Source organism: Schistocerca cancellata, chromosome 6 (assembly GCF_023864275.1).
Source record: "Schistocerca cancellata isolate TAMUIC-IGC-003103 chromosome 6, iqSchCanc2.1, whole genome shotgun sequence".
Taxonomy (NCBI): domain Eukaryota; kingdom Metazoa; phylum Arthropoda; class Insecta; order Orthoptera; family Acrididae; genus Schistocerca; species Schistocerca cancellata.
The window spans coordinates 31,841,538-31,862,892 of NC_064631.1; the positions used below are offsets into that span (position 1 = coordinate 31,841,538).

The 21,355-nt window shown below is 42.6% G+C and overlaps 1 protein-coding gene across 6 annotated transcripts in view; it reads left to right on the forward strand.

The window, feature by feature from the left end:
• LOC126191150 (transcription factor MafB-like) overlaps positions 1-21,355 on the forward strand; it is an 84,441-nt gene that overhangs the window by 2,232 nt on the left and 60,854 nt on the right. For all 6 annotated transcript variants that reach the window (XM_049931907.1, XM_049931909.1, XM_049931908.1 and 3 more), the window contains exons 2-3: positions 247-336; positions 20,685-20,777. In XM_049931907.1, the coding sequence (XP_049787864.1) occupies positions 265-336; positions 20,685-20,777 (165 nt within the window). In that variant the 5' untranslated portion in view covers positions 247-264. The remainder of the gene's footprint in view (positions 1-246; positions 337-20,684; positions 20,778-21,355) is intronic.

The following is a 21,355-nucleotide window of genomic DNA, read 5'->3' on the forward strand; positions in this document are numbered from 1 at the left end:
ATCATTTGTTTCCATTGCATCCAGTTTTGATTTTCTATAATTTTGAGATCACATGTTCTTCGTAACATGGAAATTGTAAAACAGTTCATCATTGCTATGTGTGTTCCTCTGCCAGAGTTAAATTTATTTCTCGTGTTGGCATATATGCTTCAATCAGTAGTGTACTGAAAATACTACCTTTGAACTCTCTCACAGTAACAATGAAAATTGAATAAGACTGTTTTTATATGGTCGCATGTTTTTCAGGGGCTTAGAACTGCAAAGATGGAAGGCAAAAAACGTGTTTGGATAAAAAAAGAGGAAACAAATGACATATCGAGTGCGGCAGCCTCCGTGGTATGTAGTTTCCTTTTATTTATTACCATTTTTTTCAAAGATGGAATAACAATATGGAAAGGGTTGAGTACTACTCACACCATGGAGGAAGCATTGAGTCACAGACAGGCACAATGAAAGAATACTAGAAATATTTAAGCTCTTGGTTGGACAATGTCCTTCATAAGAAGTAGAAAATACACATGCCCATCCCTCTCTCTCTCTCTGAACTGACTAACATGAAGAAGTTAATATTCCCTCATATTATGTTAACCTTCCCTTCTCTCCATAGGACGACCACAGCACATACCAGTACAGAACAACTTTACTATCTGTATATACATTTCATAAATGTTTTTATTTTGATAAATGTTTGTGACTGGTAGCAGTCTCTGAAAAACCAATTCATATTTTTGAAACAGTCATGATCGTTTATTTCAGTATGGCTTTAAACTGAATTGGGAAGATGATACTGAGGTTCTGTAGGAATGTGGATAGGATGTCATTACCCTTAGTGCAGATTTGAAAGAAGGAATCTGAATGAGGTGAGTTTTTAGGTTAGCTAGGAAGGTTTCCTCTCGATGGTCCATGAATCGGCTGGCATAGTATGGTGCCTTGCAAGTGCCTATTCCCTCTGTGGGAGCGTGGTAACCACCCACAATGGGACATCCAGGGTGGTTGGTTTTATCAACTTTCGGAAACGTGGAGAAGATGGGAGTGCTTGCAGTGGTGGGGCTGAGGAGGGAGATCCTGCTGGACTTTTGGAAAGGTATCCCTGTGGCAGGGCTTGTAGGTGGATGCTTCTGCCAACTTGTGGAGGCCTTCCGCCAGGTACTCCCTGCGATTCATAGCCACAGTGGTGGAACCTTTGTTGGGAGCTAGGATTATAAAGTCGGAATCAGTTTTTGGCTGGTGGGTTGTGATTCTTTCTCCAGATGTAAGGCTGGTTCCATGTGGAGGAATTTGGGGAATGATGGTGAGGCAAGGTTTGTGGTTAGGGGATTCAGGAAAGTTCACAGGGAATGATCAGGGATTGATACTTCTGTGGGACTTAGATTTGTGGAGGACAGGATCAGTATGTGTTGCAGGCGTGTTGACATTCTGGATTCTGTAGAGTGGCGGGAAGGAGTGTCAGAGGGCGTAGCAAAAACAGTATGGATATCTGATGAAGACTATTGTGTTAGAGAGTAGTGGTCAAGGTGGCAGTACGAGGTGAATAGATTGGACAGTTTTATGAGGTGGCATTGTGTGTGTTGCTCTAGTTCCTGGAGGGCAAGGGTTTCCATCTGGGAGATGAGATGCAGGAATTTGAGATTGGAGAGGGGGGAATGTTTTATAGATTGAGAAGAGAGAGTGCAAGGAGGCTTGGATGTGATGAATATGGTTTTGCGAGGCTAGGTTGTTGAGGGCTATGGACTGATAGGCTTTTAACACATAGATGTCGCTATGGGAGGCGGGTTGTAGCCAAAGATGGGTAATTGATAATCGAGCCATTTGGAGGGATTCCTGTATGGTAGCTTTTGGAGTATTTTGCACTGTCTGGTAGCTTGATGAGTATTTGTGTGGATATAGGTGAATGAAGACAACATCACAAAACACATGTGGTACAGTCAAAGCATGATAGTACGTATCACAAGTTATGAAGTATTCAGCAGTTTTAAAAAGTAAATCAAATAATAGCAATATGCCGTATATGCTTAGAAATTAAGTGATGTTAATCTGATATTCATTATACATATTTTATAAATAAATGTTACAAATTGTTCATGTTTTCCAACATAAGTTCATATTTCACATTTGATAAAATTCAGTATTTTGTAACAAATAACCACACACGTTTTTGGGCACTCCATGCCCCAACCCCCCACCTACGCACACACCCACGCGCGCGCGCACACACACACACACACACACACACACACACACACACACACACACAACCTTATTGTCATATATATATATATATATATATATATATTATTATTATTATTATTGGTGTTTTGCCCTTAAAGAGCGCATTTGGACTAAACTACATGGCCAGTTCCTTTTGCTGCCTTCCTTGCTGCCCAAACTTCCCTCATTCGCTCGCTGTGTTTCTGTTTACGGTCCTCTGTCCATGCTTCTTGTCGGCTTGTCGACGAGGGGCGGCAACTTGAAATTAGCGGAGGTTGAGGCCAGGTGGGTAATGGGAAGAGAGGATATATTGAAGGGCAAGTTCCCATCTCCGCAGTTCTGATAGGTTGGTGTCAGTGGGAAGTATCTGGATAACCCGGACTGTGTAACACTGTGCCAAGATTTGCTGGCCATGCACCAAGGCATGTTTAGCCACAGGGTGATCCTCATCACCAACAAACACTGCTTGTGTCCGTTCATGTGAATGGACAGTTTGTTGCTGGTCATTCCCCACATAGAAGGCTTCACAGTGTAGGCAGGTCAGTCGGTAAATCACGTGGGTGCTTTCACACGTGGCTCTGCCTTTGATCGTGTACACCTTCTCGGTTACAGGACTGGAGTAGGTGGTGGTGGGAGGGTGCATGGGACAGGTTTTGCACCGGGGGCAGTTACAAGGGTAGGAGCCAGAAGGTAGGGAAGGTGGTTTGGGGATTTCATAAAGATGAACCATGAAGTTACGAAGGTTAGGTGGACAGCGGAAAGACACTCTTGGTGGAATGGGGAGGATTTCATGAAGAATGGATCTCATTTCAGGGCAGGATTTGAGGAAGTCGTATCCCTGCTGGAGAGCCACATTCAGAGTCTGATCCAGTCCCGGAAAGTATCCTGTCACAAGTGGGGCTATTTTGGGGTTCTTCTGTGGGAGGTTCTGGGTTTGAGGGGAGTTGAGTTCTCACTGGCGTGTTAACTGTGGCTTGGTGCATCACTTTACCATTTACACTGTTTGGTTTTCATTGTACTTCATACACTTTCTGTTCTTGGCATATCTTGGCTTGACTCCATCGTGAGTAATTTCTGGTACTGCTATCATAATTCAGTGTCAATTACCTCAAAGTCACACATGGAAAAATAAACATGAGAAACCTACATCAGTAAATACATACAGAGCAACTATAAGTTACTTTGTTCTTCAGCTTAGTAGTTGTATACATATCTAAGAATAATATTTAATAAGTAATTCAGATATTATTTCAATAAAAATCATGTAACGACTCAATATGTATGTTTGAATAAGTGGGTGGAAGCTATAACTTGAAACATCAGTGGCCTCAGGATGAAAACAAATGATAAATTTTGAAAATTCAGATATTTTTAATGTGATGGAGTCATTAGGACAAACATAATGTCATATTGACATTACACAGGAGGTAAGGACAACACCACATTGAACAAATTCATTGTAGTGTGAGCATTATATTGCTGAAGTGTGTGGGACCCATACCAAGGGGTATTGAACATATACAGAGAAGGGCAGCGCGAATTGTCATAGGTTTGTTTGATCCATGGGAGAGTATCACAGAAATACTGAAGGAACTGAACTGGCAGACTCTTGAAGACAGATGTAAACTATCTGAATGTGGTTTATTCATCTCATTACATACAATTTGCAAATCATTTGATTTGATGTACGGGAGACATGTCAAGGTTTACAAAAGAAACTTTTTTCACTTTTTTAAGAGAAATACAAAAGTTTACATTATATTTTACATTTCTAAGTTACAGCTACACATGTACATAAAATAATACATGTAATACAATCCCTGTGTTCAGATTGTGAAGCTGCCAAGAAAGCGTATTAACTAAGTTTCAAGAACTGCCTTTAAATGTTGATTCTAGGAATATTCTGCAACTCCCTATGTATCTTCACATAGGGATCATGAAGATAAGATTAGAATAATTGTTACATGCACAGAGGCATTCAATCAATCATTCTTCCTTTGCTCCATATATAAATGGAAGGGGAAGAAACCCTAATAACCGGTACAGTGGGACGTACCCTCTGTCATGCACCTCACAGTGCTTTGCAGAGTATAGATGTAAATTTGGACGCATTTTTATCATTTCACTTGCAGTTTAAGGGTTTCCTTGCACTACTAAACTTTTCATTGCAGATTTGAAAATAACCTGAACAAACCAAATGTTGCTTTAAAATACATACCTGTTCATTTACTGCATTCACATTTATTGAACATTGTTATTTTGGTGGTGTCTTTGCTACATTCTTGTTTACGTTACTGAAAATGTCCTTCCTGATGAAATGCTTCCACAACAATTAGTTACTGTAGAGACACTGTTCCCTACCATGTAGCCTAACAATCTCTACCTCACACAACCCACACTACTTCTCATCTTCATATTCCATTTCTAGCTTTATTAGTACTTCATTATTTTGTTATTACCACCTTACCCTATCATCATCATCGTCGTCAGTTCCCTACTACCTCATTACATCATTTTTAACCATCATGTCCCTACTTTATTCTTCAAAGCTTCACATTTACAAACACAAATAGCCAATACTGGTGAGCCATTACTCTTCTTTGCATTGTGGATAATATAAAAGTTAACTGTAACATTTTAATCTTAGTATCTTATTTTGTGTTTGTTAAGTGTGAAGGGGTACACTGTGACTGAAGACTCAATGACTATTCCATACCAGTGGCACACATTTACTAGACTGCTAAACATATTTCACTTTATTTGAACACACAACTTTAGAAATATTGCAATGTCTTCTAAGCAACAATAATGTCCAAATCCAAAGACAAGATTGTCAGTGAAGTTCAATACTTAGTACTGAAAGCACTTTATTACTAACATCAATTTATGGCTAGAACAGAACTGATCTGGACTAAGAGTGCAGTTATTTGTACAAACATCAAATATTCCAGATTGCTAGTATTTATACAACCACCGAATATTACAGATATACAACAATTATGAACATGAGACATGTCAAGAATCTTCCAGAACTGATAAATACAAAATAAAAAATAATTGCAATCTGTAGTGTGCCCACCAGTGATACTAACCATTTCACCACACTGCATGGCGCAGAGCTTGCCTCATTGCTCTCTTTCCTGGAAAAACAGCAAACTGCTGTTTCAGAAGCCATCATTTGAGCCAGCCACAGCACCCTGGACGTCCTCTGTGGAACCTCCCATTGTCAATCTGCAGCTCTGACTATAGTAGGGCTTCATATGGAGGACATGGATGACATCTCTGTGCATCTGTCTGTCTGATGAAGGATCATAATCCTCAACTTCATATGTGACCTCGGCCAAGCGATAAAGGATATCATGCAGATGCAAGTAGTGCTTAAATAATGTTTCCAATAGTTTCACTTTCTGCTCAGGCATAAAAATCGTATCAAGTCTCCCAGGTGAATCTCTCTTTCTCCTGGGCATCCAGTGTCTGTACGCAAGTCAACTGCCTTGCTTTTTTGGTCCTACTGATGTGTTTCACATAGTTGTCTTGTGTATTTTCTGGTTGAAACAGGAAAAGTGTATGCATTGTTGTTTTGGCCTCATGTCTGTGGAGCAGAAAGAACAATGTGAAGCTCGTAGGGTTTTGCTTTGCCATACTGTATTCCAGTCTTTGTCTTCAACATCAGTGTACATTGAGAGCATATCTGCCATTGTCCGCCTAAAACATTCTGTGAGGTCATTCATCAGTGGATGGTAGGCAGTTACCATCGTGTAGTTGATGTTTCAACGTAAAATTACCTCTGGTACTAGCCTCAACCAGTGAGCTTTACCATGATCAGAGATCAATACATGGGGTGCTCCATGCTTCAGGATGATGTCTTCTACAAGGAACGTTGAAATTTGCAGAGCTTCAGCAGTCAGCACAGCTTTGGCTGCAGCATTGCAGGTGAGGTAGTCAGTGCAGTCGACTTTGGGAACCTTCCCAAAAGGCAGATTCCAATTCAGTGGAAACACACTGTTGCGGGTGGGAGTGGTACCAAATGTCCCTTAGATAATTGTGGCACATACTGTCATCATTAGCATTCTTTACAATGTTAGTTTGCCAGATTAATGCAAGTGGAACTTCTTGATGGCCCAGACAACTGCAAGGCACTCTTTCAAATTTGTAGAGTTGTTCTTCTCAGACTTTGAGAGTACTGTGGAAACAGATGCTATCACCTTTTCATTACCTTACTGAATTTGTACTAGAACTGCCCGCGTCCTAAAACCACCAGTGTTGATGTGAAGTTCTACATCAGTATTCTCGTCATACAATGTTAGAACTGGGGAAGATGTTAGCACCTCCTTAATGGCAAGGAAGATCTTTTTTGGACCTCGTTTCAACTTTCCAGTTTCCCTGCAGTAGTTCTGGTGATGGATGTGCCTTGATTCAGCCCTGTATTAGTTGTCCGTGGTATGAGCGAATTCAGCTGAGGAGTTGAAAAATTTGTGATTGCTCATATCTGGACTCACTCCAACATCATTCAGTAGGTACCCCAAGATTTTTATTTCTTTGATAATAAAAAGGCACTGTTTCGAAATCAGGCAGAGACCTGCAGTCTGAACATGCTTCAGCACTGTTGTCACTCAACTGAGATGTTCTTCAAACGTCTTAAAAAAAATGACAGCGTTTTCCAGGTAACAAAGACACATAATCTGTTTAAGGTGTCAAAGCACGTCTGAAGGTGGCTGGAGCTTTAAAAAGTAAGGTGACGTAACTTTGAATTCATAGAGGCCATCATGAGTTATGAGGGCAATCTTTTCCTGGTCAGCTTCGTCACCTTCATTTTTCCAGTAGCCATTCTGCATATTCATACTTAAGAAATAATTTTCCCCTTTCAGGCAGTCCATGGTCTCATCAGTGCATGGTGATGGATAGAAGCATTTCTTTATAATTTTGTTCAGTTGTCAGTAGTTGATGCAGAAATGTCATTTGCTGTCCTTCTTCACAAGGACCACCAGAGAGGACCAGGAACATTCTAAAGATTCAATGTAACCATCTTGCAGCATCTTCTCGACCTCCTCCACAATTATTCATTGTTCAGCTGTTGATACTCTTTATGAGTGGTGGCTAATTGGTGGATGATCCCCAGTGTTGGTACAGTGTTTTGTCATGGGCCACGGTCTGTCTTACCTCCACAGCCCTCAGGGGCTCAGCATTTGTTTGCTGATTACGGGCTTTCCAACTTCGAGATTCCTGAGCTAGGGACTGGAAAGTGCTGCCAGTCCCCCATCAACATAAGCTCTGGGCATACTTCAGTGACTGGTTTACAGCATGGCAGTAGAACATTGCGTGTTACAGGGAATGGGGATCTTGGCTTGAGCACTCGGATCACGAGGGTGGCAAAAACCTCTGTAAAAATCCCTTTAACCTCAAGGTGTGGCGCACACTGATGAGATGCATGACTATTGAGTTGGAACAGTCATTAGCAGGCAATCTCTGGAGAACATGTTTCACCTCAGTTGCGTAAGGCTTACTCAGGCATGCAGGGCTCTGTCTGAGTAGACCCTTATTTCCCTAGCTGCTCTTGGGACTAGTACTAACACCCAGTCAAATAAGAGGGCTCCTGTAGCCAGCCTTCCTGACTCAAGTATTACACAGAGTTCTTCAGTATATAGCAGCAGAATGCATGCTGCTGGCCAGAATGGATTTTTAATTGTGAAGTGAAAACAGGGCAACTTTGAGAAGGTTTCGCCTTTTTATATTCAGAAAGGTGTAGAGGGCGTCGCAGGTACTCTGAAATCAGTCAAGCGACTGTGTAATGTAGTGCTATTGGTTGAAACTGCTAGTTCCCAACAAATTACCAACTGCTGGAGAGCTAAGTGCCTTGGGAATATGCCATAGAAATGGAGCTCCACAACACCTCGAACTACAGCAAAGATCTTGTGACTTGTAGAGATCTGGTCAATATTCTCAAGGATGAGATTGTTGATGTGCAAAAGTGTTGAAAAGGGTTTGATGCGCAAAATATACTGGAAAGGGTGGATGGGGATCTCATAAAATATAATTCCTTCAAATTTACCTTCAATAGCACGAAACTCCCAGAGCATATCAAGGCAGATTTCCTTCGTCTAAGTATACAGCCATATGTCCCCAACCCACTGTGCTGTTTTTAATGCCAATGTCTTGGGCAAACCACCATAGGATGTAAGAGTGGAGCCACTTGTGGAAAATATGGCAAGGCTGCCCATGATGGAGAGGGTTGCTCCTCCCCTCCGAAGTGTGTAAATTGTTCTGGGGATCACCTGTGTAAATTGTTCTGGGGATCACCCTGTCTGGAGTACGGATTAGAGTGTCTTCCTTGAAGAAAGGAGGGTACAGGAGATTAAGACACTGAAATGTGTCCCATATCTTGAGGCCAAAAAGATCTATAAGGCCATGCAGCCTCCCACATTCACTACATCATTTGCTTCAGCCCTTAAAAAAACTCTTTCGACAGCCAACGCTTCTATGGAAATGAGGGTCGCAAGTGCGAGCACTAGTACCTGCGTTTGTCAGTGCATATGTCAAACAGTTGCTACTACTGTGGACCTCCTAGTACCTCCAAAGGAAGAGCCCAGTAAAATATCCAGTCCTGCTTCCACTGCTGCTGTGATAGCTCCTACAAAACCCTCCCAGAGAGCAAAAAAAGGAAAGCTTCCACCACTGGCAAAAATAGGTGGTAAATCATCAGATCATGTTGATGTCATTCAACTTGATGGCTCTGTTATGAAAAGGAAGGTTGCCACTCACCATATGTCGGAGATGCTGAGCCGCAGATAGGTACAACAAAAAGACTGTTCCAAATAAAGCTTTTGGTCCATAAGATCTTCATCAAAAATAGATGACACACACACACACACACACACACACACACACACACACACACACAAACACACACACACACAATACTGCAGCCTAAGGCAACTGTAGCCACACATCCATTGTTTGAACTTGATGGCTCTGCTGCTTCTGCTTCAGAGCCAGTGGACTGCAAAGTCTACTCAGGGAAACCATTTCCACCACAGTGGAAAGACGGGGTGAAAGTGAAACCCCTGTGATGAAGGGCTCCCATACCACAGTCGAACGTGAATGGTTTCAGGACTTGTGTGGAGGAAGTGCAACTTCTGGCACAGGCACAACCCTTGTGGTTGTGCTTACACAAAATACATTTCGAAGCATCTGATGCCCTTGCACAGGGCTATGCCCTCCACCAAAAGGATGACCTAACTGTGGAAAGAGCCAAGGGAAGGGTTGTTGTGTTTTCAGTAACACATGCCACTTCTCTGCTCTGAAATAACAGCTTATCTCACTGCCAAGTGAGTGACTGCAGTTCACTACATCATGAAAATGTTTGATAAAGAATTAGTGCCAACACACACTCCATTCCTCAATTTTGACTGTGTGGCACTTCCAACAAAAATTAAGGCTGGATACAAAGCTATTACTGTTAGACCATATACCCTGATCCCATGTGTTGCAATAAATTTAGTGCTACAACCACACCTGTGAATCTTGCGAAAATGCAGCCAAATGTGTAACCTGCAGCATGGACACTCATGAGGGTGTCCACCTCGCTCCCCTCACTGTATCAACTGCAAGGATGATTATGCTGCTTCCTCCCGCGACTGTCCAATATACCTCAATGAGAAAGCTGTTCAGGAGACACGTGTGAAGAAAATGGTTCCTACTCACGTTGCTATACCCCGACATACGAATGACATAGCTACACAGATTTGCAACTTCTACTTCATTGAGCCCCATGGTCACACCCTCATCTTCACTTGCTATGAGTGCACACCATACCAACAGACCTACGCCTGCACCAGTAAAATTGCATACCTCTCAAACAGAAGTTTTAGTAGTACTCCCTCAATGACTTTCCACACAAATCTAGCCAGCCAGCGTTTTTTTTGGGTCTGTACCTGACAAACACCAATGTTCTAAGCAGTCAAACAAAGGCAAACAGTCTTCCCCTTCTCCACCTCGGTGTTCTTTTTCAATGTGTCACCACATGATACACTCACTCGGCTGATCTCCATTTCACTGGGACGCACTGCCAACATCCAGTCCGCTGGCCAAACAAAGGCAAATACTGACACCTCTGTCGAACTACTGGACTAGGATCCCCCAGCCTCTGAACCTGGTCATTGTGCGCGTTCGAATTCTGACACTTGGCAGCCACTGCACCGACTGCCCTTATTTGACACATCTCCTCTCTGTCATCAGATATGATTATTCTCCAGTGGAACATCCATGGCATAATAACCAATTGGGTTGAATTACAGCGTCTCTTGCAATCATACTGTCTAGTTGTTTTCTTCCTCCAGGAAACAAAATTACACCCTCGCGGTCGCTTTCACCTCCACACTCCACTTCAGTCTGTTTTGACCTCCGACTCATGGGGGAGTCACGTTGCTCATTCGAGACGACGTCTATAGTCACACCATTTCCTTGCAACTCAGCTTCAAGCTGTTGCTGTCTGTTTTTCTCTTCCCAGTTTCATCTCCCTCTTTGCAATGTCCACTCACCCTCATCTTCTGCTGTCACTAGGGCAGACATTTTGCAACTTATCGCACAACTTCCCCCTCCCTTTTTGCTGCTATGTGACTTCACTGCCCACTGTCCCCTTTTGTGCTCCCCACACTCCTGTCTGAAAGGCTCTCTCCTAGTAGATATCTTCAGCCAGCTCAATCTAATCTGTTTGCACACAAGTACACCCCCCTTCTTTCCAATTCCAGGCACTCGTTTTCCAACTTGGAAATTTCGATTTGTACTGATCCGCTTGCTCGTCATCTAGAGTGGTCTGTTCTCTCAGACACACATTCAATTGACCATTTCCCCTACGTCATTCGTTTGCTAATGTCTGCCACATCTGTGCTTCCAACCAGCTGACAGCTTTCCAAAACCGAAAAACTGACTTGCAGCTCTACTCCTCACTGGCCACTTTCGATGAACACCATTTCCTCTGCATTGATGACCAGGTAGAATACCTAGCAAACACTATCCTTAACTATGTGGAATGTTCCATACTCCACACCTCTTCCTCGCTGTGATGTGCTCCCTGTCGTCCCCTGGTGGACTGAGGCATGCCGTGATGCAGTCTGTGCATGGAAACAAGCTCTTCACATTTTTAAACACCATCCCATGATGATGAACTATATCTTATACAGGGTGTTACAAAAAGGTACGGCCAAACTTTCAGGAAACATTCCTCACACACAAATAAAGAAAAGATGCTATGTGGACATGTGTCCGGAAACGCTTAATTTCCATGTTAGAGCTCATTCTAGTTTCGTCAGTATGTACTGTACTTCCTCGATTCACCGCCAGTTGGCCCAATTGAAGGAAGGTAATGTTGACTTCGGTGCTTGTGTTGACATGCGACTCATTGCTCTACAGTACTAGCATCAAGCACATCAGTATGTAGCATCAACAGGTTAGTGTTCATCACGAACGTGGTTTTGCAGTCAGTGCAATGTTTACAAATGCGGAGTTGGCAGATGCCCATTTGATGTATGGATTAGCACGGGGCAATAGCCGTGGTGCGGTACGTTTGTATCAAGACAGATTTCCAGAACGAAGGTGTCCTGACAGGAAGACGTTCGAAGCAATTGATTGGCGTCTTAGGGAGCGCGGAACATTCCAGCCTATGACTCGCGACTGGGGAAGACCTAGAACGACGAGGACACCTGCAATGGAAAGGCAATTCTTCGTGCAGTTGACGATAACCCTAATGTCAGCGTCAGAGATGTTGCTGCTGTACAAGGTAACGTTGACCACGTCACTGTATGGAGAGTGCTATGGGAGAACCAGTTGTTTCCGTACCATGTACAGCGTGTGCAGGCACTATCGGCAGCTGATTGGCCTCCACGGGTACACTTCTGCGAATGGTTCATCCAACAATGTGTCAATCCTCATTTCAGTGCAAATGTTCTCTTTATCGATGATGCTTCATTCCAACGTGATCAAATTGTAAATTTTCACAATCAACATGTGTGGGCTGACGAGAATCCGCACGCAATTGTGCAATCGCATCATCAACACAGATTTTCTGTGAACGTTTGGGCAGGCATTGTTGGTGACGTCTTGATTGGGCCCCATGTTCTTCCGCGTACACTCAATGGAGCATGTTATCATGATTTCATACGGGATACTCTACCTGTGTTGCTAGAACATGTACCTTTACAAGTACGACACAACATGTGGTTCATGCACGATGGAGCTCCTGCACATTTCAGTCGAAGTGTTCGTACGCTTCTCAACAACAGATTCGGTGACCAATGGATTGGTAGAGGCGGACCAATTCCATGGCCTCCACACTCTCCTCACCTCAACCCTCTTGACTTTCATTTATGGGGGCATTTGAAAGCTCTTGTCTACGCAACCCCGGTACCAAATGTAGAGACTCTTCGTGCTCGTATTGTGATATTGGCTGTGATACAATACACCATTCTCCAGGGCTGCATCAGTGCATCAGGGATTCCATGCAACGGAGGGTGGATGCATGTATCCTTGCTAACGGAGGACATTTTGTACATTTCCTGTAACAAAGTGTTTGAAGTCACACTGGTACGTTCTGTTGCTGTGTGTTTCCATTCCATGATTAATGTGATTTGAAGAGAAGTAATAAAATGAGCTGTAACATGGAAAGTAAGCGTTTCCAGACACGTCCACATAACGTATTTTCTTTCTTTGTGTGTGAGGAATGTTTCCTGAAAGTTTGGCCGTACCTTTTTGTAACACCCTGTATATGCTTATGGTGCCTGAAAGAATTCTCATCTGAGAATAACATCAAAACTACATTTTGAAATAACAAATTCAAAGTTTCTTTCTACCATTAGTAGTTATTCTTGTAATACATGTTCCTCTTGGTTGGACATTTTTCATATTTGGGACCTTCAGCACAATCAATTTTGTATCACAGTCCATAGTCTTCTTCAGCTGACAATAATAAACATTCGACAATACAGAAGGAGCCGCCTCCGAGTCAGCCAGTAACAGGACTGGTTGGCAGTTGATGATGATGATGATGATGATGATGATGATGATGATATCTTGGTAACAGTCATGGCTGGAAGATTTTTGTCTATGGTGATGCCACCTGAGTAGATTGTCACATCATTTAGTGGCTAGTAGCTCTGTACAGTGATGGGGGAATGGCTGTGGTATGATACGGAGTGGCCTCAGCCAGGGTACAGTGATGAGCTTTGCACTACAGTCATCTGCAGTAGACCAATGAGAATAGGATTGTTGTCATGGTTAATGTCTTGTGGTGCAACAGTCGTCAATCACTAGTCTTCTTTCTCTGCAGTAGTGTACAACCTGCCCAGCATGTTCATAATGAGTACAGATTGGCTTGTTGTCCTCGGCCCTCCAAAGGTCTTTTCCTTTGCAGGGCACTAAACGTAACCTTCCTTCTGAATATGATGGAAAATGACAAAATTTCACATTGTACCAAGCAATGTACAATGTTGCAAAGGCCGAAAACATTCTGTGTGTACGAATATGTCATTTCGCGATGATGTTAGGCCCTGTTCTTCAATTGACCTGCTGCTAAGCGGACTTCCTGCAGATTGTTGCCAAATGTTTTCCCAGTTTGACATGGAATCTGTCCTAGCTATTGAGCTTCTCTTCATTGATCTCAAATTGCTTCTGGGATGCGCTATCCAAGTAAAAGTACACATTTGCCAAACGCATCATGTCATCCCACCTCTTGTACTTGGTGATTTAGTCGAATCCTTTAGCCATTCCATTGGGCCATGACCAGTGTTTCCAGAAAACACTGGTGGATGTCTGATGTGCAGCTAACTTATTGCTGTTTTGGAATTCTACTGTCTCTTGAATATATGGGTCTTAGGAGTGAGATGTACTGTTTGTAGTCCAGTCCTGATCATGTAGACAATGGGTTTTACATTGCCCAATTGGAGCCATGGTGATGTAGATATTTTGAAGCACACACATCTCCACCAAACAATGTCACATCCAAACCACATTGAAGTCTTAATCAGAAGGCATGCCCATCAGTGAAGTCCAACACTTAATACTAAAAGCACATTTATTACTAACACCAATGTAGAACCAGAACAGAACTGATCTCCCAGACAGTAAGTGCAGTGATTTATACAAACATCAAATATTCTAGAGTGCTTGCATATATAACCATCAAATATTCCAGATATACAAACATTACAAATGTAAAATACTTCAAGAATGTTCCAGAAATGATGAATATGAGATGAGAAATAATTGTTATTGTTGTTGAACCCGCGACCCACAGCATACCGGTATCAGCCGACAATGCTAACCACTACACTACACTACACTGCGTGCACCAGAGCTCGCTGTAATATATTGAAATGCTTACACAACTGTCACTGCAATCAATATTTGAAACGTTTTTCTACCACTGGTGTAAAAAAACTCTGCTAACAGGTCTCTTTAATTGACCAATTACATTTTATACCAATTTTCACATTCTTTAATCTTTTAGATTACCTGAAGTTACATTTATTTTGCCTCAAAGAGATTGAGTATTTTGTGCAAAACGTTAAATTACTAGGTGTGTAGGGGAAACATGAAGCATTTTTACCCATTAATTTAACTGATGTACCTTTAGCTTCCATTAGTGAATTTACTATTAATTACTCACCTTAACATTGACCTTGATTAGTAGGGATAACAGAAGAAAATTATATTCTGGTACAATTTGCAAATGGGATTCCGGAAGAATCAAGTAAACCAACAAATGAAGAATGTGTTCGTGTAGCTGGGAAAAATCTATCAACAAGACAGTGTATTGAATAAAGAGCAGTTAACTCCCTTCTTGCCAGTTTTACTTGTCCCGGAAAATGTACAGGGTGTTTCAAAAAGAATATACGTATTACAAAGTATTATTTTGTCCAAACTATCGATCACTGCACCTTGGCTCGGCTATTGAAGAAGCGAATGCATAGTGTAGGTTGTGTTAATAGCTGCTAGATGTCAGTTGTCTTCTGTTTTGCTCAGTAACCGTCATATGTTAAAATGGCTACTCCGCAGCAGAAATCATTTTGTGTTCTCGAATTTGCAAAGTGCAATTCTGTGATTACAGTGCAAAGACGTTTCAGTTTGAGGTACCAAATTGATCCTCCAAATGGGTGGAACATTCACAGATGGAATCGACAGTTTCTAGATACAGGATGTGCATGTAAAGGAAAGAGTCCAGGTCGCCCTCGTATTCCTGAATAAAATGTTGCACGAATTCAAACTGCTATCCAGCGTAGTACTTCAAAATCAACTCGTCATGCCAGTTGGGAGTTACAGATGCCTACAACAACAATTTGGCGTGTTTTGAGATGTCGGTTTGTATGAAGCTGTACAAATTACAGCTGTTACAAGCTCTGCGTCCTGATGACAAATGCAAACGTATGGCATTTTGTAACGAGATTCTTGATGCTATTGACACTGTCGATACCATCTGCAAATGTTCCACCCATTCGGAGGATCAATTTGGTACCACAACCTGAAATGTCTTTGCACTGTAATCACGGAATTGCACTTCGCTAACTCAAGAACACAAAATGGTTTCTGCTGTGGAGTAGCCATTTTAAACATATGATGGTTACCAAGCAAAACAGAAGACAACTGACATCTAGTGGCTATTAATATAAACTAGACTGTGTATTCGTTTCTCCAATAGCTGAGCCGAGGCGCAGCAATCGATAGTTTGGACAAAATAGTACTTTGTAATACATAGAATCTTTTTGAAACACCATGTATTTCAGCCACTAATGAAATTTGTCGCAAACCTTGAATTGACCCACTTATATCTTATCGATTCACTCTTAAGTACTTTAAGTCAGTCATGCTTCTTAGGTGTATACCTTATCATATTTTGTTATAATAATTCATTATAGGCAATCCTAACAACTTTAAATGAACCATGACATAAATGTAAAAGCTTTTTGCGCTTACTGTTGTGGATATCTTAATTTTTCAGAGGTCCAAACCTTCTATTTTAAAGCAATGGGTTTCCCCGAACTGTTGTCTCCTTTTCTCTCCAAAGGCTTTATTTTCATTACCTTATTTGATGTCCTTATCTCTTTTCTCTTGGTAGTTCATTTAAAATAGTAAACTTAATTTCTTTGTCAATAATATTGATAGGTTTTTCACCAAATATAATTTGACATGGAGTGGCTTCATTCCATAAGTTATGTATTATTTTTCCAAAGTTAGCTGTATGGTATGCCCATGCAGAGTGGTCTGTTCACCTGTTGTCTATCTTTTCTGAGTAGGGTACCTCTCGTAAGTGGGGGGAGGGGGAGGGGGGCGGTGTATGTCCCTCATTGCACTGTGCTTTTGGGGGTTTCCGGCTGCTCCTGAAATGGCTACCTCATGTACCTTTCTTCCTATGTTCTGCTTTCTTCTATTTTTTGTCCATTATCTAGCCTTTGTTGAAACTTTATAGACCTTGGGGTTTTCTTCCCCTCATCTCGGTAGGCCATCTTTGATGTCCAGTCATGTAGACCTGTCTTTTCCAGGAAAAAGGGACTGATGACCCAGTAGTTTGGTCCCTTAAATCATCCACGCAACGAACCATCTACAAATGTTTGCTTCAAATAGGAAATGTGTAATAAAACAAATAAAATACTTTTTATGAACAAACTGCTGCATCTGCTAATACTGGCAAAAATTTTATGTCTGTATTGCACACACAGTGGACTGAAGATCTCTCATTTGCCAAGAATGCAGGGGGAGTTTCTCAGTTGGAGAACACAGAAAGTATGAAAGGACTTAAAATAAGTTACACGTTATTATGGCAGCACAAGTAACTTTTATTGAATGCTGTACAACACTTCAAAGAGACGCAGATACATGGCAGTATTTTTCAACATACTCACAAAGTCTCCATAAACAATGAGTGGAAAGTTCTGACAGTCATTCAATGCCTCAATGATAGAAACTCACGCCCAGGTCATGGAGACATTCAAGAATCACCATGTGAATGTTTTCATTGTTGGAAAATTGCTTTTCCCCAGATGTACTTCGGTTTGCTGAAGAGATGGAAATCATATGGTGCAAGATCTGGCCTGCTGAATGGCATCACCCACATCTGTGCAGGCTTGATCAAATTGTCAGCACCTCAATATGACCTTGCATTTGGTCCATATACCAACAGAACTTCAAGGCGAATCTGTGTACAGTTTAGACATTTTGCCCACAAGAATCATACTGTCCCACGTACTTCAACTTTGGAGTATGATTCCTATTCCCATGGCATTTAAATGGCACACTATGTTGCACTTGTTATCCAAAGTGCACCAGAACTGTTTTTGCAGGAAACATGAAACATGTACTTTCTCCTGACAACACATCACTCCTGTTGCGCAATAGCCTTAGCATATGACAACATGTGTAACTAACTTTCTTAAGTTGCTACATAAGTGATCAATGAAAGAAATGACGCAGATATAATGAGTGTGTTAAGTGCCCAAAACTGAATATCTGTAGTTTACCTTGCCACTGAGAGCGAGCTCTAGTTTTACTGAGTGTGTGGCATGCACTGTCACCACTTGACAATAGACTAGCTCTGAAGTCACGCCATGCTGCTTATAAAGCAAGTGGTCTCTGCATTTTGTATCAAAGGCTGTTTTCTGTGCCTGTTCGCTCTAGTAGAAAATTTATCAATTTGTATGATGGTGGTGATTCTGGTACTGAGTGCCATGGGTTTCAAATCCGCGCCAGACGGCATGGACCTCGATTACCACTAGAGGTCTCTACAGCCGTCACGCCGTAAACCGTGGCTGTGCACGCTCCTGGCTTGCGTATAACGCGAGGGCACCATGATGGAGCACATGGTCCCCGCGGCCAATAACGATGTACCCTATCATGTATTTAAGCACCTGCCTCTCGCTCAGTGAGGCAGTCTGATATTCGCGTGAGTCTATCCACATCTTGCCTACAGACAACGTGTTTACTTTACTTTACTTTGTTTCCGTGTATGTGAGGTTTTTGCTTGTGACCCTGTTACTTCTTGCATGTTGTTGCTCGTAAGGTCTTCCTTGGTCGTCCATTGTTGTTCGTGTCCGTCCTTTCCCGTTCGTTTGTTTGTTCGTGGGCCGCTCCCATTTGGTCCTGCCATGCTTTGTACTCCTGCAACCCTGCGACTGGAAGGTTACGGTTACAACATTTTGGCGACGAGGTAAACGGGGGTAGTTGTTAGCAAAGTTGGACTGTCTTCTGGAACAACAGCAGCAGCTCATGCAGCAGCAGCAGCTCCAGATAGACATCTTACAGCAGTTGCTGTGGTTCCTAACAAACAAAGTTGATGCAAGGGATACACAGCCACAACAGCTTCCGAGTCCTTGGGTGTCCGATGCTTTCCCATGTATGCCGTCGTTCCCCCCATTTAATGACACTAAAGAAGACTGGGAAACATACTTACATTGGCTGAAACAACATTTCACGGCTTTTCAAGTAACGGATGATTCCTTGTAGCGGACGTTGTTTTTGTCTTGGCCTCCCCAGACACATTCTTTCTTCTCTGCAAGTTGCCACCGTTGTCCAGTCCTGTGGCTCTCTCACCTATCAGCTGGAGTTCCTACAGTACCATAAACTGCCTGGTCAATCATATCGTTCCTGGGCCTCAGTCTCTCAGGGTCTCAGCTGTCAATGCGATTTTATGTGCACCAATCAGCAGCGTAAGGCTTTGTATGTGCACTCCCTTATCAGGGATGTGGTGGTTCAGCTGGACATAGTTCGGTGGAGCTCCTCCGTGGGCGAGAGCCACAGACCCTGCTCCATTTCCTGATGACGTCCCCCTTCCACCCCCCACTACTGGTCCTCTCAGCGTTACGCCCCCGGTGCGGCAGTGTGTGCCTGCATGTATGGGAGCAAGGCAGGTTGGCATTGCGGCCTGTGGGCGGTGTGTGACGTCGGTGCAGAGGTCGAAAGGGTTGAAGCACCGCCATCATAACCAGCTCCGCCCGCATGCCCCTGCAGGGCTCCCACCACCGCCTCTCCTCCTCCTCCTCCTCCTCCTCCGCTACCTCCTGCAGGTACAGATGTGGTCCTTGAGTCGCCGTCACTGCCCCCAGTGGCTGCCTCCCCGCGGGCCTGCCGACGGCTCTCCCTGCCTCCGGGTGGATCAGTGGCTCCCTCTGTTGCCCTGACCTCTGGATTGGCCGTCATGGACACCTCAGACGTCCCTTCCTCCCCGCCAACAGCGGTTGACAATCCCAGGTCTTCTCCCATCTGCCGCCCACATCGGCACTGTTCAGGGCATTTCCGCCCCTACATGCATGTTTCAGGGGGGAGGGATCTGGTACCACGGGTTTCATATCCGCGCCAGATGGCATGGACCTCTATTACCACTAGAAGTCTGTGCAGCCGTTGCACCATAAGCTGTGGCTGCACGCGCTCCTGGCCTGCATATAACGTGAGGGCGCCACGGTGGAGCACATGGTCCCGGCGACCAATAACGATGTACCCTATGATGTATTTAAGTGCCTGCCTATTTCTCAGCGAGGCGGTCTGATATTCGCATGAGTCTATAGACATCTCGACTACAGACAGTGTGTTTACTTTACTTTGTTTCTGGGTACAAGTGGACATTGTGGATTCATAAAGTTTTTGCTTGTGACCCCGTTGCTTCTTGAATGTTGTTGTTCATAAGGTCTTGCTCGGTCGTCCATCGTTGTTCGTGTTCATCCTTTTCATTTGTTTGTTTGTTTGTTTGGTCCCACCGTGCTTTGTTCTCGGCAACCCAGCGACTGTTCTGGTCGCGGTCATGATGATGATGATGATGATGATGATGATGATTGGTGCTGAGATATAATTTACGTGAGCTGTTTTCTGTGACTAATGAAAGAATCAAAGTGGTGCAACCAAAGTGTGTTTATTTTTCACAACAGAAATTTTTGAGTTCATAATTGGTTAATATCAGTACATTGTATCATAGTTAAAACTCCCATAATTTGTACCATATCAGTGCCTTGACAGTGGTATTTGTTAGATGTAGAAAGTTTTTGTGTGTGTGTGTGTGTGTGTGTGTGTGTGTGTGTGTGTGTGTGTGTGGTGTTGTTGTTGTTGTTGTTTTATTCACTGTAACAAGTCTCATTTGCAAAATTAAGGGCAACATATAGTCCCTGTGTCATAGAGTGTCTGTTTGGTGTATACCACTTGCTGCTTGGTGAGAAGAAATGTATGCTCTTGATATTTGATAGAAGGTGTCTTCTCACTTGACAGGTTCCAGAGTAAATGAAACTTCGATATCAGATGCATGTATATTGTATCCAGTTTTCCTGCTCTTTAGGGCTAATGTGTTAATTAGCAGATCATTGATTTGTCAGCTGTCTTATCTTTTATGTAAGCTATGTTTGAAAACATAAATATTTTCCCCTCCACAAACCCTCTTGTGCGACAGGCAAGTAATTAGATAGAAAAGTATATGTGCAAGCTTTAAATCAGTAAATATTTTCTTTTCTCAGTTTCTTCAAGATCCATTGTCAGTTCACAACCCCTGTGTTGATAAAAAGGAAGAATCAGAGCTACACTTGGATATGGATGACTCTGAGGATCATGTAAGTTTTCATGTTATTGTTATATTATGCTTGAGGTACAGATAATTAAAGATAATGAGCCATTATAACCTTTATCAGTAATTCCCAGAATTTTTATAAAATTTCGGTGACTCTATGTGTTATTTGTTGCTTGTTGTGAACAGTATTTGAACAACAAGTATTACATTATTTTCAATAACCCTTCTTGTATGATGTTTTTATTGTTATGCATGTGTGTAATGAAGTACTTTAAATTAAACTTCACACAAATGTGTATTCTGTATGGAGGCTAGGCAGGAGGGACCTCTCCTTGGAATAACTGTTGATCTGCATGTGTACCTCAACCTCTTAGTACTATAATGGAAAATATATCGTAAAGAGTATATATTTGAGTATGTCTATTGCGATGTCAAAGTGAAGGTAAGTAGCACCCCTTACAGATGCTGTCAAGGGCAGGACAGGGATAAAATATTCCAGGCTATTATGCTGTGCTTGGATGGATATTGCATTAAAACCCAATGTTTTGCCCCCATCTGCAGAGGAAATTTTCATCGGGGATCATAGCTTCCTTGATAAGATTTCAAAGTAGTGCAAAGATT